The sequence below is a fragment of the Otolemur garnettii genome, unplaced genomic scaffold (genome assembly GCF_000181295.1).
Source record: "Otolemur garnettii isolate 467f Iridium unplaced genomic scaffold, OtoGar3 scaffold00032, whole genome shotgun sequence".
NCBI lineage: Eukaryota > Metazoa > Chordata > Mammalia > Primates > Galagidae > Otolemur > Otolemur garnettii.
This window is the reverse complement of record NW_003852427.1, coordinates 5556727-5573530: the sequence shown is the minus strand read 5'-3', so window position 1 is coordinate 5573530 and position 16804 is coordinate 5556727. Positions and strand designations below refer to the sequence as shown.

The 16804-nt window shown below is 43.6% G+C and overlaps 1 protein-coding gene across 1 annotated transcript in view; it reads right to left on the bottom strand.

Moving 5' to 3' along the window:
• EPHB1 (EPH receptor B1) overlaps positions 1-16804 on the bottom strand; it is a 411740-nt gene that overhangs the window by 51878 nt on the left and 343058 nt on the right. The window contains exon 10 of the mRNA XM_003789410.2: positions 10729-10851. Within this exon, the coding sequence (XP_003789458.1) occupies positions 10729-10851 (123 nt within the window). The remainder of the gene's footprint in view (positions 1-10728; positions 10852-16804) is intronic.

Below are 16804 nucleotides of genomic sequence, written 5' to 3'. Positions count from 1 at the left end.
AATTTTTCATTTGTGTCCCACCTGAATAATTGAAATGAAATGGTCAGATTCAGTTTGGCAAAATCATTGTTCATTTTTAACAGGGCCTAGTGAGAGAACATTGAGAAGACAGTGATATGTTCAGCCTCTGTGTGTATTTGGTACCCTAGAAAACAGCTACTAAGGAGTTAAAGATAAGGGGAGGGAAGATAAAGACAAAAAGGGAGGGAAATGGGATTGGGCAGGCAGGGCCCAGACCACCAGGCAGACCAGCTAATGCCGACCTGACCGAGCCAGGGGAGAGCTCCAGAACAAAGCGCTGCTGTTCCAGAAACAGCCAGGCCCTAACATCCCCACCACGCTCAGCCACTGGCTGAAGGCTGCTGAGAAGAGCTGTGTCTTCACAGAAAGCTGAGACAGACCTGAACGTGCTGCAGCTGGAGGCTGTCAGCTAACTGAGCTCCTGGCAAGAGAATGGCAAGTTATTTCTCCAAGCACATGTGAGCTGCACACCTCCATGGGTGCTACATCGTTTAAACATTTTCACAGTAAAGCCACCAAGAGTAAACAAATTCTGGTGACACTATTTCATAGCAGCCTTAAAAAAAAAATCTGTTGAATCCTGTTTAATGTGCTTTCAAAGTTATTTTCTGATTTAACTTGGCTTTGTAACTTCCAGTTCTTTCATATGGAACAGTTAAGTATGTACTTGTAAGTGCATCACTGAATGTGTGTCAAAGGCCTGACAGGAGAAACACGATTTTCTGCTGGGAAAACTTTCTTTTTCACTTTCAGCTTCTGGGAGAAAACGATGGAGCAAACTGTGAACAACCAGATAAATTACTGGCCGCATGAGAAAGGCAAGTTAGCATTGCTACTGTGGTTTAGTTGGGGGCTCCTTTAGTTTTATGCTGAAAAAAACAAACTGGGAGGAAGCTGGATGAAAGGACTTTTATGTACATACCCCAGAGCCAAGAGAGCATGATGGAACCTGGGGCTGGATAAGATACCCAGGCTGGACTTGAACTCCTGGGCTCAAGTGATCCTCCTACCTTAGCCTCCCAAGTAGCTGGGACCACAGCTGTGTGCCATTGCTTTTGGATGTAACTTGTTGACACTGATTCACATGCTGCTTTGGTAAACTGCTTTAATTCAGACTGAATCTCATTCACATCTGTAGCCTGCACATCCATGGTAGTGCCTGGTAGGTGGCAGACATACCGATTAAAGTTGGGGTTTGCTATTATTTGCTTTTGCCTTGCTCATTCTTAGGTTATAAACTGCAGGAAGTTCTATCTCTAGGTTCTATTATCTAAGAAAAATAGAAGTATCAGTATTTAAATTTATATGTGAAAAAACGTTTATTGCAAGATCAACTTCTGTAGACAAACAACATGTGACCCTAGCCAGGGGAGTGGCTGCAAAACACATCATTCTTCTGGAATGCCATGAGCTCTTGAAAATGAATAGGTGGGTGACATGCATTCATTTCAAAAAGTGCCCATGTTATATTAAGTGAAGAAGAGAAAAAAAAAAACAAGGTACAGCAAGTGATATGCAGTACATGCCCATGTAGAGTGTGTGTATGCAAAGGAAAAATAGTGGAAAAATACATACCAAATTCATGTTTCAGTTCAAGATTTTATATTTAAAAATGTTTATACCGGGAGGGTGGGGTGGGAGAAGGAAGAAGAGTTAGTAATGGTGTGGGTACAGCCTGGGAATTGGCATGTTTAAAATCTGTGTGCAGGATCAGCTACATAATTTGCATGGTCTGATGCATGATGAAAATGCAAGACTCCTCATCCAAACATTACTGAGAATTTCAGACATCAGAGCCTTAAATTAAGCACAGTCCCTTCTGCATATGGTGCCCTGCGCAAATGCACTGGTTACAGGCCTGTGAGGCCAGGCCTGGCTGCCCGGGTGACTGATGTGCAGCCAAGGCTGAGAAACCACTGGCCTAAACCATCCAAGCACATTTCAAACAAATTAGTAAACCGCCAAAAGCCCAAGAGTAAATTACCTTTCTAATTGACAAATGTTATTTTATTGTTTAATCCTTGTGGCTGATTGGTCTTCAAGTGCAGTGCTCCTAATACTTTAGTTTTAAATTGCATCCTCTGTAGAGGCCTCATCATGCAGTTTTTTAAAAATTACAAAATAAAAACATGCTTTCCTTGAGTGTGATGGGGTTTGTGGTTGGTTACTTTGCTGGTTACAGTGTCGCTGCTCTTTGTAATCTGCTGTGCCACAGCTTAACGGTGATTCTGTAAAAAGAACTTCTTGTCTGGCAAAGAAATGACTTCATATTCTCCAAGCTAGGAGGTTTCCAAAGCACCAGCTGCAAAGGATGTCACTTAGTACCTAATCCTCACTCAGAGATTGTGTTCGCCCTGGTAATTAAGTGGCCCCTTGAGCACAGTTGATAATGAGCAGAGGAAGAAGCAGCACGTCTGCTTCCAAACCACTCCTGAGTCGTTCAACATGGACAGTCCCTTTCCTTCTCCAGGACTTGGCTCTCAGTGCTATACAATAAAAGGAAGTGACAAACCATCTTGCCTTCCTAACAGGTGCTGAGAGATGTCTAGGAGAAAGTACTTTGTAAACTACAAATTGTGCAAAACATATGTGGGTGATTAAAAAAGATGAAACAGAGGTAAGGGGAAGGAAGGCGAGTGTAAAGTGGGGAGCACTGGAAGAGAAAAGCGAGGAAAAGTAGGTTTTTGGAAACTTGTAAGACTTAAAGATGATGGATCCAAGACATACATGAGCTTTTTGCCAGGGGTCATGAGGAGGTCCTCCTGCCAGGTGCCTGAGCATGGATAGTGTCCCCAGGTAAGCCTAGGACTCTAGGGTTTGGGGTCTTTGGCCCCTTGGCATGCCACAGTCTCATAGGGAAGTGTAAGTCAATAGCTTTATTGCCACTATGAATAAAAACCATAAAATCAAGACCTTGTGTCACTTATAATCTAAGAAACTCTTGTCACCTGTGATCTCAACATCAGGGACATACAGTATCTTGGAGAAACTATTTTTGCTTTTTGATACTTTTCCTGTAGTTAAGGCCAGAACTTTATGTCTATCATGATTTCATTTGCCACAATCAGAACTCTAAAGAGTTTTCTCTTATATGAGCTCAAAATCATGGCCATAATTTTAATAGTGAAAATGTATAATACCTAAAAAGTGCTTTCAACAAATCTAGAATTGACAATATGTTTAAAACAGATGCTTATTGAAAATCGCTCTGCTGGGTAGCGGTTGTGTTGATTCTTTCCATGCAGATTTTTTACTGATAGTAAATGTCGCCAGCCTCATTTTGGTCTGGCTGGACTGTGGTTGGCACACATCTTTGCAGCTGATCCTAGGTCCTTTCCTAGAGCCAAACATCTACTTGGTTAGGACCTGGATACAGCTTCAGGCCAGTCTAGTGACCAATGGCACTCAACAGTGATCCTCAAAGTGTGGTTCTGGCCTAAGAGCATCAGTATCACCTAGGAACTTAGAAAATGCATATTCTTGAACCCCACCTAGAACTACAGCATCAGACTCAGTGGGTGGGGCCACGTGAGCTGGGCTTGAACATACCTCCAGCCACTTCTGATCCCTGCCTCACAAGGGTGAGAACCACAACCTCAAGGCTGCCGGCTGAGGGTAATTTAACCAGTTCCTGTGAGAGTCCTCCTTGAAAAGTGTTGAAATTATTCCCTACAAGTTTCAGTTTCTTGCCAGTTCCTCTTTCTTACCTTCCTGGACAAAATGACGAAAAGAGGAAAAAGTGGTTCAGCAGCATTAAATGCCTCAACTATTATATATAAAATCAGAAGAAAAGAATTTTCAATTTTTGAAAATGAAACATCCACCTGCCAGCAGGTATTTCCAGCAGTAGCTGTTGGTTCTGAGCAGCTTGAATCTACACACAATTGCACCTTTTTTAGCAGCATTTTGAAGTCACAAATTGCCTTGGGGGGGACAAAAAGGAAGGCAGAGCTGCTAGTTACTAATTCAAGCTTACAGCAGAAATGAAATTTTAAAGAACAAATTTAAACTCAGTTTTAAAGTATGATTTCCAGCAAGTTTTAGTGCACTAGCCTGTGTAGGGTGAGTAGTGTATGGCTAAACCAGAGACAGTAGAACCAGCCTTTGTATTCCACCACCTCCAGCACCTGCATGGAGACAGACATTACTACTAAATCATGGTCATCCTCATCCTCTCAGCAGAGTTCCTTGGATAGCCATTACCAGGCTACTGGAGGTGGCACATGACATGGAACCTGCTTGACAGTCATGGCATCGGCAATACCTGCTACCTAGATGGTAAGGTCAAAATGGTTTTCTCTTCTTTTGTACCTTTTAGTGGTTGTCAGAGAACTGCCTACCTATACATCACATATGTATATACATGCCTATTTATACACACACATGTATTTTGTGTATACAGTGAGTTTATTTTTATAATATAAGCGATCACATGTAATTAAAAATGCTAAATATCCTTAGACTCATGGCTGGCAGGAAGTTCCAGAGAAAGTGATCCTTAAAGTTAGACTCCAGAAGAGACTTGTTCTGATCAGATGTCTAGTCCTATCTGCTGTTCGTGGGACTACTTATTTTATTTATTTTTCTTATGGTCTGAATTTATACAAAACCCACATCTTTAATACTGAAGTCAAGAATTAATTTCATTTCTGTTACAAAGTAGATTGTAAAAAATAACTTACATAGCAAAAGAAATGCTAAATGTCTTGATTCTTGTTGTTTACCTTCTCAAGGAGGATAACTGGTCACAGTTGTGGGATCAGGGTATTTTATGAAGAACATGTTCTCTCCATAGAGTGTAGCAGGCATCCTCAAACTATGGACCACGGGCCACATGTGGCCTGCCTAGGACATTTATCTGGCCTGCCAGGTGTTTTTTGCCGCCACTGCCTGTCCTGCTTAGCAGCCAACTCGTCCCAGGACCTGTAGTCCAGCCCTCCAACGGTCTGAGGGACAGTGAACTGGCCCCCTGTTTAAAAAGTTTGAGGACCCCTGGAGTGTAGGATGGTATTTGCAGCATTACCATATATAGACAATGAATTTTAGGGTCAGTATCATAATTCCCAGGAAAGAGGCTTGGGTATTCCAAACGCTACATAGAGTTCACCATCAGAAGCAATGCCTCTGTATCAGCTCTTTCCTTGGTAGCCAAGGTGGCAGCTAACCTGGGGGTTATACTCACCAGATCCAGATCAGCTTAAGCTGTGTTTAAATGCTAGTCCTGTCATTAACTCTACTAGCAGCACAGCCCTACCATAAGCTATACTCTCACTATTGATACCCTCACCAGTTACAAGAAAGTATACATGCACACACTCTAACTTACAGGGCTGCTAGGAGGGCTCAATGAGGCAATGCTTATGATGAATGTAGGGTAGTGTCAGACAAACAGTGAATGTTCAAGACATGCTAGGTATTTTAATTATAATTCCAGGGGACATTTCTATGATTTCCTCTCCTAGACACTCTTCCTGCTATGACTCCTCCCCAATCTGGAGCCCATTCTCACTTTGAATGACCCCAGAAGAATCAGACTCACAGAGGGCCTTTTCTGCCAAATCATCCCCAAGAAAACCCAACCTCTCCTTCAAAAAGAAATGTGCTGGCCCTTTGCTGGCTTCACATTCCTATCCCCATCTGTACATATCACACATTCCTTCATTCCACTGTTTCCCCTCAGCCCACTGACTGTAACCTTCCTTCTCCCTCACTACCAGCAATTACATATTTATCAATTAAAATACAATTTGCATGTCTCCTTCTGGATAACAACTTCTGGTGACTCCTCTACCAACACAGTCATGCACTTAACAGTCATGCTCAGGCTGCTGCATGTGCTTACACAGGTTGCACACAGCACAACCTAGGAGTGTCATTCATGCTGTAAAGCCCAGTCAAACACTGTAGCCCTGCTTTATGCTCTGGGCAAGTCTACTAACCAAATGGATCAGAATTAACCAATGCCTTGGAGTTGACCTATGAGATGACTCATCTTAGTGAGACTCAGGATAACTATGAGCTGATATTTTTCAGAGCTACCAAGGTGGCCCACTGCCCTCTCTAAAGAGACTTCAATTACCCTTATTAGTTGCAGAGAGAAGAGGAAGGATCTCAGCTTTCCTCACTCCAGTGGGATACTCTCAGAGCACCAAATGATTCATGATCTCACTTCATCTCTCCAGTCTCTCTTCATTCTCTCAAGCTCCTACCTGGTCCTCCAAACTTCTATCCTCACCATGTTTTTCCCCAAAGACCTACTTTTATTAACCATTTACAACAAATATTTAAATGAGCACCTAGCTGCTATGCTCAAGGCCAGGCACCAGAAAAACAAAAAGATGTATGTTCCCCCACTGCCGTGGAGCTCTGAGTTTTGCAAGAAAAGATGATGATAATATGTTAATTATCATTAACAATAATGATAATTATTAATGATAATAAATAAATGATAATGATTGTAATGATAATAAATTATTATTATATGATAATGATATATATTATCATATATGATAATAAATAATGATTAATTATTGTCTTCTTGGGTATTGCCTCACTAAGCTCAGTTATTATTTTTTTAAGTCTTTGTTCAACATCAACAACTCTAGGAGAAACTTTGACAACTGATGCAATTCTTCAGCCTCACAGTTTCTATATTTTATGCCATTGGCCTTAACTCACATGCACGGCTGCCATTCCCCATGCCCTGGGTGCCAGGCAGCCTTATACTCCCTTCAAGGTGTGAATCTGATGCCCTTATTTCTGGCTACAACCACCATGACACCTCTCCCCATCAACTCCAAGGACCATGCCCACTGGTCACTTCATGTACCACATTTGTTTCGGTACACCCAGTTTGGATAAGCTTAGTTACTTCTCTGCAGTCTTTTCTCCCATCTTCGATTCTAGCATCAACTATCTCAAAGCCTCTCACCATATCTAAGCACAGCCTCACAACAGGTCCCCATGCTCCCAGGGTCTTACCCACCCTTTCCTAGCATCCTCTTCCATTCCAAGCCAAACACAGCATTTATCAGAATCAGTTCCCCAGAATCTCAATCCTATCACCCACCCTGGTAAGAACCTACTTTCCATGGGACAAAATTCACACAGCATCTTCCGGATATCTAGGCCCTGGCCTGATTCTTCAAACTCTGCTCAAACCTTACCCGTGGGAAATCCCTCCCCAGCAGCCTTCTCTGCCTTGGCTCTCAGGATGTGCCACACAGCATCAGCCCACCCAGTCTGCACCTCCACAGGGGCCTCAGTTTCCTCTCCCCTAAATCCTCCTTTGCCATCCAGCCTCTTCTCCCATCTCTAGGAATACAAGTTCTCTGGACCATTCTGCTCAGCTCTCAACCACTACTTTTCTCTCACTGACTGGTATAGTGTGTACTAGACAATAACCCCTGCATATAAGCAATTGCTAGGTATCAAGTGTATCTTCCCAGCATCAACCATAGTCACAGGTACAGAAGGAATGTTTAATGAATAAGGACCTTCTTGAACTCTCAATCCTTTCAGCAACAAACACAGACTTCTCCTTTGGCTCTATATTCAGCAGGTATAGGCTAGTTGTGCTGCAACCTCTTTGAAATAAACCTTCACAGTCTAGAGGGCAGGAGTGTGGTGGTAAGCGTTTAACTACTGACTCTCCAGAAAAGAAAGAAGGAGAGAGAGAATGAGAGAGAGAGATGCAGGGATGAATGGAATGAATGGATCATGGATAGTATTTGCTAATTCCCATGGTATAAAACATACTCTTATAATGGCTTATATTAAGCCACCAACTTGATGTCACCTAACATGGGACCGGAAAGAGATGCACACAATCGGATTCCGCAAACTAGTACATGTTGTCCAGCATATCACATCTGGAAGGCCATGTTCATACTCCTCCTTAAATCATTTAGTTTCCTCTCTTGTCACTGTCTCATTCTCCAAATATCTAATTCTGTCTAATTTTCTCTCTCATTCTCAATCAGAAAAACATCCTTTTTCTACTAGATTTTATGCTTGAAGTCCAAAGACCACTTGGTGTGACCTCAGTCCAAAGACCACCTGGTGTGACCTTCCTGATACCCCAGAACAAGGAGCTGAGCATGCCTTTGAGCTGGCCTACCACTTTGTACATGCCTGACATGTGGATAGTATGAAATAATTAACTATTTCTGGCTTGATTATTTCCTGTAAGTCTGAGGGGGAGAACTCTTTATTCATCTCTGGAATTCCACGTTCAGAATATACAAATATTCAACAAAAGCCTGTTGAGGGAAGTATAGTAAGGAGAGAAAAGGAAGGAGGGAGTGGGGGAAAAAAAATAAAGGGAATATAAATAACTTCTGGTTTTTCTTCTGTTTTGTCACCATTTTGCAACCCAATTTTTGCCCCCCGCTCTAAATCTTTCAGGTGGCTAAAAGAAATACTGCCAATTATACTGTATAAATTTTAAGTTAGAAAATCCCTTAATTTCTAAAATAAATTGACCTCACCTCAGCTCTTTTAGCACCAAGTAGAGTTAATTTCACTGAGGCAGGGTATGGGGCAAGTGAGGGAGATGACAGAGGAGAAAAAAACTGGAGAAAGATTGGTTCTCTTCAGTATTTTGTGACAAAATTGCATCAATTTATGCATAGTCAATTAACATTCATAGTGATTAGGTCTGGAATATTCTGAATAACAAAGAGCTGTGTCTCTGGTAGAGGGTGTTCAGCAGTGAGTGGGTAGAGGTCTTTGTATTATGCTGCTGGACATTGTAGAAACTGCTAAATGCACTTCTCTCTTCCCAGTACCATGGAAGCCATAGAGAGGACCTAGCCTTCTCCGAGCAGAATGCACAAACACAGAGGCACTGGCAGATGCTATACACAAATGGAGGTGAACGACAGAGCAGGGCCATCAATTGTCCCTTTGTGGGCAGCTGGCAGGTGGTGAGCTCACCTCAATTGTAACTACTCGGTGGGGTCATAAAGAGAAAAAGGCTCTTTACTCTTCCCCTGACAGAGGCAGAATGGGGGAGGGGGGTGACATGTGCTCTCTGGGATGAAATGCGGTCCAGAACACATCGCTGTACGCGCATGACATAAATAACAACATTAAAATCACTAGCACCATTACCACAAGCCATAACAACAATTAATAACACGAGCAAACAGAGTGCAGGGTGGAAAGCCTGCCTCTCCAACACTCTTTCCAGTTTGCTGGAGAAATCTGAGCCCCTAAGAGTAATCCAATTTATCTGGTACCCAGCCTTCCAAGGCATGATCCTTAAATATGCCAGCATCTAAGGAGGAAGAGAGAATTATCTGCACAGAAGTGAAAGTTGTGGTTCCGTAACATATTTAATGAAAGTCAATGGGAAATACATATAGATAGACTCGGGTGGATCAGCTACTGGTCATCCAGCTGGAACTTCTGAGGGGTGGCAGGAGGAGCTGGTGTTACCTGACAGGACGAGTTCCAGCTCCCACCACATTGATGCTGAAAGAGGCATGAGGACAAAGCTCTTCAAGAGAGAGATCGGAGCATGGAAATGGCAGCCTAATGGGGCAGGCTTTCAAATGTGACTTCCAATTTCACAGATGGCTTTTTGACCCCCAAGTGCATTAAGAGAGGCAGTAAACGGAAGGATGGTGACAATCCCCCTAAAGATAATATATGAACTGGCTGTCTGTAAGACTTTGACTAAACATATTTTATTGAATTTAAATATTATTGGAAGAGGCAACTCCCTGTATCTCTAAATATTGATATGAATAAAGCACTTACAGACCTAGTAACCTAAAAGAAGACTGCAATACATTAGTGAAGAAAGCTTAGACAATGGCTAATAAGAACTTAAGAAGAAGAAAAGATAAAGAATTCCATAGAAGAATAGAAAGTAGGGAAAGGGACACAAATCAAACACATGTTTTAAGAAGATTCATAAGAAGCAATAAAGAGATTTCTTTTAAAGTAGTGATAATTTGAATTTTTTTTATCCCATTTGCATTAATAAGGTTAGGTCCATTCCCAAATTGATTCAAATACCAACCCTTAAATAAAGATGAAAATTTTAGATCATTCTTTAGTTATAATTTCCCCAAACCATCTCAGGCAGCAAGCTCTACATTGGGCTGGGTTTCTATTCAATGCAGGATGAGAGCACACGAGTTACTCAAGAGTGAAATTTGTCTTGTGTTACCCATCTACGCTACAGACCTTCTGTAGAACACAGGGTTGTGGCTTGAGTTTCTTCTTTTCCTCAGGGTCTATTTCCCAATCTATGTATGGAGGAAAAGAACTCAAAGTACACCAAGGAATCTTGGCCCTAAGCCATTGAGATACCATTGTCGGTGATACTAGATCCAGCTCCTAAAAAATTTATCTTTCTTTCAAAGTCTTCTAGAGCAAGTACCCTCTATCTTTCTCCCTACCTTCACTTGACAGTGCACTTCCAGAGCTATTTTTGAATATTTTAAAACTATGGCTGACTCTTCCGCAATACCATACAAACTTGCCCACCATGATCAAGGTCTCCAGAAGATCCCAAGTGATGTTCTCTCTCTGCTCTAGACTTGGTGGATGGGCCAGAATCATCTTCTAGGAGAAAGAAGGTAGAAGTTCTCTTTCTAATGGGATGATTTTCATACTGAAAGAGAACACTTTGAATTGTGGGCAGAAGATGTCTGGACACCAAAGGAACATACATGAGGAAGGGGAGAGCCATACCTGCTCCGATGACCTCTTCAATTTTCACAAAAGATACATCAATCTCCTTGGCAAACTCCCGGACAGCTTCATTGGGGTCCTCATAAGTGAAGGGGTCAATGTAGATCTTCATCCCTGGGGAGCCTTTTTGGAGGAGATAAGCAGGGTTAAACATTCCAAGGAGGACAGTGTTGTCATTAAGCACTGCTGATGTTCCTGGTACTAAGGGTATTCCTGGGAAGCGCTCTCCTACACACCAGGCTGCAGCCTTCCTCTGCCTCTCCTTCTCTCGCCAGGCCTGTCTCCCCATCTCTCTCCCCACTGGGCTGTTCTAGCCTGGTTCTCTGTCCTCTACTTCTCCTCTATATTTTCTTCTCTTTGTGAGCTCTTGCTGAAATGTGAAACAGATTACTTATAAATGACAGATCGGGACCAGTTCCCACACCAGGCACTCACAGAAGGCAAAGAAGCTGATTGATGCCAACCAAATACATTAGCAGAAAAGTGATGGTAAAATGGTAGGGTAGATATCAATATTTATCAACTTGACAACTTTCCTGAGTGGAGGCCACTGTTAAGGTTATAACTGACGGCTGTGGTGCAGGGCCACAAGAGGGATAAAGACAGATTTTATAAAAAAAAAGAGAAAGAGGAATTGCTGTTAGAAAAACCTCAAGATAGAAGTGCTGAGGCAGTATACCAGAGGAGGAAATGCAAAGAGAAAAGCTTAGAAAATACTAATAGAGAAAAGAACAAAGTCTACATGGAAAAAATGAGGTGGGATGAAAGAAAAATATAATTGAAACTTCATGCCTTCAGACAGCCTGAAGAATGAAAAACGAATGAAATGGTGAGTGAGAAATACGTAAAGGAATATAGACCTTGTCACTGATGTATACGGTGGCAAGATAAATAGGTGCATATGGGGACAAAGTGGAGAATTGTCACTGTAGAAAAAACACATTTGAAAAGTGGAGGAGAGGGCACCAAAAAAAAAAAAAAGTAAATGGAACCTACGAAACAAATGGATTCATTCACAATGTAATTTTTCAACATGTTTGATGTGTCATTAGGCAAAGCATAAAACTTGTTTCATGGTGATGGGCAGTGGACAGGCAGGGGCTTCGGAAGCAAAATGTCATGGCCTAGCATCGCAGTCTTGGGAAAAGTTACGGTGTTCCCTGCCAGGCGCTGCTGTCTCCTTCATGACGGAGACCATGACAGTGGCAGGCAGTCCTAAAAAACCCACGCTGCCCTGTGCACGGTGGCTGGGACCCAAGGCTGAGGCTGGACCCCCCCTCCCCATACCCCATGCCTACAGCTTATTCTCTGGTGATTTCCAGCCCATTGCTCATGCTCTAGTTCAGATATTTTCCATAAAAAAAAATTATGACAGCTCTATAATTTCCCCAAATTAATGTTGCTTGGCCACCACCTGGGGCAAGGGCTAGAGTGCAGTCCAAAGGAAGAAGGGTGATCCAGCAGAGCATTGCGGGGAGAGGCTCCTCTTGTGAGCCAAAGAGAGCTAGGTGCCATGCTCAGAAGAACAGCTTTTTCTGAAACATCAGTTATTCCCTGTCATTAAATAAAATCACTTCTGGCATATTGGGTGGCCTTGTTCTAGGGTGGTTAACTTCACTCCAGAAGGCTCCTTAGAAACTTTGGAAGGACATTGCTTTTGGAATGCACTGACAGAAATTCGGACAAAGTAAATAGGAGACGCTCACATTATGTAGAATGTTCTAATCCATGGACATGGATGCGAGTGGGGTGTGTGTGTGCATGTGTGAGGGGGGTTCTTGCCTTAATAACAGTGCAGATGGGGCGATACAGAGATGGGGCTATTGTGTGTCTCTCCTTTGATGTGGAGAACAAGTGAAGGGGCAAGAACAGGGAAACCCGGCTAACAGTGTGTCCAGATCCCCAGTTGTGATCTTCAGGCACCCCATCACCCCATCTTACATTTGGGTCCTCCAGAAGCAACCCTCGAGGCAAGATTTTGAAAGCAAGTGGCTAATCTGTATGTCAATCTCAGGAAGTACCTAGGTGGGAAGGGAAGTAAGATCGGAAAAGGAAGAGCCTGTGAGAGTTATGTTCTCGGGCCCCTGACCACTGTGGGTCACTAAGCAGGTCTCATCCTCCCTGAGATTAGAACCTAAAAAATGTCTAGGTGACCACCTGTGCTTCAGAGTGTCCTTCCCCCCAGGGGTGGTCAAGGGAGCTGTGTTATTTCCGCACTGATTCCCACCTGTTCCCACTGGTCGGGGGCTGCTGGGCCTGACCTATGAGTGGGTGGGGAGGCCCCAGAGAAGGCACTGAGGCCAAGAAATACAGATGCTGCAGGTAGGAGCCAGCCCATGTGCAACCAGCAGCAACGGCCGCACTCAAAATGCAAAAGGGACAGCGAGCCCGTGCCTACAAACTGTGACTTATCCCAAATTCCGTGCAGTGATGAGGGGAGGAGAGGAGCCCAGAGGTTGGGACCCTCAGGTGAGATCAGAACTCAAAAGGCCTTTGCTAGCCCTGCTTAATGCAGCAAGTCGTACACCTCGCTGGGCATGGTTTTCTCTGCTGCCAGTGAAGAGGATGACACTTCCCTCTCAGGATGGCTGTGAGATGAAAGAACTTATTGCTGGTGACAGAACCAGCCAGTGCCCAATGTACAGTGAGGGCTCACTGACTGAGAGGTTCATTATCCTCAGTAAATTGTTCTAGGAAGTGTGTGAGGAGGTAAGAAGGGAAAGAAAGGGGGTGAACAGGGGGGGATGTAAGCATTTAGGGTTATATTAGTTACTTTGAAAATAACTACCTTGTTATTTTAGATCAAGGGCTTTTAAACGATGTATGCTAAGCTGTCTTACAGGAACTCTTCCATGGAAACTAATTAAACAATCTAGAATGTGCTGTAATGAATGGTTTGCAAGTAAAGACATATATAAGGATGAATGGGAAAGGATTCTGTTAATGAGCTTTACAGATACTGGCCCCAGTCAGTTCAAGGAAGGAGCTATTCCCAGAGGGAAAGGGCTCATCTCCGGATGGTGCCAGGATTCTTTGGGGCCGGTAATGTACAACAAAGTGCACCCAAATGCGAGAAAGTTTGCACTGCGATGATGGGTGTTATTTACTCACAAGGGGGGTCTTCTGCTTTGCTTACAGAACTAAGAAGTGCGTGTGTGTGTGTGTGTACATATGTGTAATATGTGTGATATCACAGCTGCTGTTCTGGGGCTATAGGCTTTGGTATCACTGAGACTTTTCACCAGAAGCCCAGGAGACCCCCTGGGGCCCAGAAGTGGCCATCCAATGTCAAGTTAGGGCATCTTAATCACTGCAACAGTAGGAATCAGGACTCATTTTCCCTGCACTTGAGGAAAGCGTTGTCACATTAGGGAAGGGAAACTGAAAAAGCAAATGGTAGGTCTAATAAATGGCTGCAACTTAGTGTTTTTCCGCTAAGCAAAGTCTGATTGGGTGGACTGAGTAGAGGGCCCTGGCTTCCGACGAGGGGGGCTGGAGTTTTTGTTCTAAATCAGGAGAGTGATTGGGCTGAGCACCGGCAGTGATGGCTCCCCTGCATCCGCCTCATTGCAGAATGACACGCCTCCTCAGACCTCTCCCCCACAGTACAGCTAGCCTTTCTCAAGTCCTAGAAGATGATGAGAAAAAAATGCCTTTAGCTAGGCAGAACAGGTCATTTGTCTTTTGGCTCATTTTGTGTTTCTGCATAAATCCTGCATCAGCCTGTTCCTGCTCCCACTTGCCAGTGAGCAGTTTTTAATTATCAGGAAAATGGCATTTAGTGCAATGAATCACCAGACAGTGAACAAGGAATCAAGTCAGCCACGGAGTCAGGCACAGCCAAACATTTGCAGACAGGGCTCAGAAAACATTCTCAGATTTGTGAGTGTTGGGGAAACAGTATTAGTGGCAGTAATAATATCAGATGTAATCTACTCCTAGCATGTAAGGCATTTCATGACATTGGGCAGGCGATCTGCACAATGCTTCATATTATTCCTACTGCTGATGTAAATGTCATTAATGTATATATACATATATTTTACAACTTCAGATTAATTTTATTTATTTATTTTTGAGACAGAGTCTCAAGCTGTTGCCCTGGGTAGAGTGCTGTGGCAATACATCTCATAGCTACCTCAGACTCTTGGGCTCAAGTGATTCTCTTGCCTAAGCTTCCCAAGTAGCTGGGACTACAGGAGCCCACCACAACACCCAGATACAATTTCAGATTTTTTTGTCATAGCTTTTATGCACAAAAGTGGCAATTTTTTGTCAAAGGTCTGGAACCTATGATAAAACTTTTGATTGCTAGTGCCTCGAGAGAAAAAAAAATCTTTAATTTTATGATCTACAAGTTTACCAATTTCTATTAAAGATGTAATTTGCAGATACATTTGTTCTTTGACCTTGAAACCCACTTACACCATGGGTGGGACTGTCTAAAGCCTTAAAGAGCAATAGCCCCAGAACTGCCAAATCCTAAATATGAACCAGGCCTGTACATATGTTAAGCTGGGAAAGAAATGACTTAGCCATTGTCCAGAGCCTTCTTGCATGGCACAGAGAAGTTTCTGAAGGCAAGCAATTCCTGGCCATTGCCAGAGACCCTGTGTTGATACATCAGACTGCTCCCCAAAGTGAAGAGGCTGAGGAAAGCTCTGGGGATGCCAGCAGACATGTGGGGGTGTATCTGGAAAGCCAGCAAGAACTGTTTACAAGTGCCAGAGTCTCAGGGGAGAGCAGAAAGGGCTGGGAAAGGGCCCATTCTAAGAAGTAGGTGGTATTTGTAAATAACTACCTTGTTACAGGAATGCTCGCTATAGTGAATTCTCCTATTTAGGCCTCCTAGGCATTCAGAAAGTATAAAATCAGGACTATGGACATGTATGGGTCCGTGGAGATCATGACTTCCCACATAGCTCCAGGGTGCCAGGAAGAGCTTGACATCTCCCAGCTGGTGGAGGATCCCTAGAATCCCATGGCATGGTTTCAGGTTGCATTTAGTCATTAAGATCTTTGTGTCCCAGCAGGTTTGGACAGAGCCATGGGAAGGTGAGGAAGATAAGGCCCCCTTGTTCCTCATTCTGAATCCAAGGAAGACTTTGTCATCTTTGCGACTCTTCTAAATTTGGTCCAGGTATCTAAGCACAAGATTCTACGAATTTAGGGATCTGCACATAAAGCCCAGTCACTCCTGGAAGGGACTTTATCCAATGCTCTGCCTCAGTATGTTGATCAGCCCTCCTCTTTCTGAACACTGACTAGGCTCCTAAGATCACTATGCTAGGGGATGTGGCAGCTACAGAAAGAACAAAGCTCTGGAGATTCTTCAGAACAGTGCTGTGTCTAAATCAGGAGCCCACACCAGGAAACGGGTTGCAAGTGCTGCAGAAACCAGGGAAGGCAGAAGGCTAAGGATGCCAGTCATCAAGGTCAGAATTCTCAAAGCACCAGGAGCCCAGTTGGGCTTGGAAGGACAAGCGTAGGTGGTACCGTACTGGAAAGACAGAAGCTTGGAGTGCAGAAAGGCACAGCTCAGAGAGAGGACTGGCGCTGCGCGAGTGGGAGAGAAACCAGGTTGCATGTGGAGGGAAGGCGAATCAGAGGCGGAGCAGCAGGCATGCACTGGCATGGGTGCTCCCTGATTACCAAGGAAAGGCATTGGGATTGATGCCACAGGACACACAGAGCTGACAACTGTTCCATCAGCAGGGGAGGGATGTACTGAGAGCAGGGCTTTGGGAGCTCATTTTGCTGGCCGGCTGTAGCATTTGCATGTATTGTGGGGAAGGGGATGGAGACTAGAAAAATGGCTATGAGGTTGTTGCTGTCATTAAGGTGCAAGGTAACATAATTTTCAACCAGAGTGCTGCAATGAGAACAGCAGAAGTATGAGAAATGTCAAAGGAAGAACGGATAGAAGTTGGTGAGCAACTAGACTTGGAGAATTAGGGAGGGACAAGGTATGTCCAGATCAGTGCCAAGACTTCTAGAACCGTGGTACTGTTAGCTAGGTGAGAGACTTTGGAAAGAAGCCCTGTGTCGGGGTGAGTTCGCACATGTGATTTTAGAC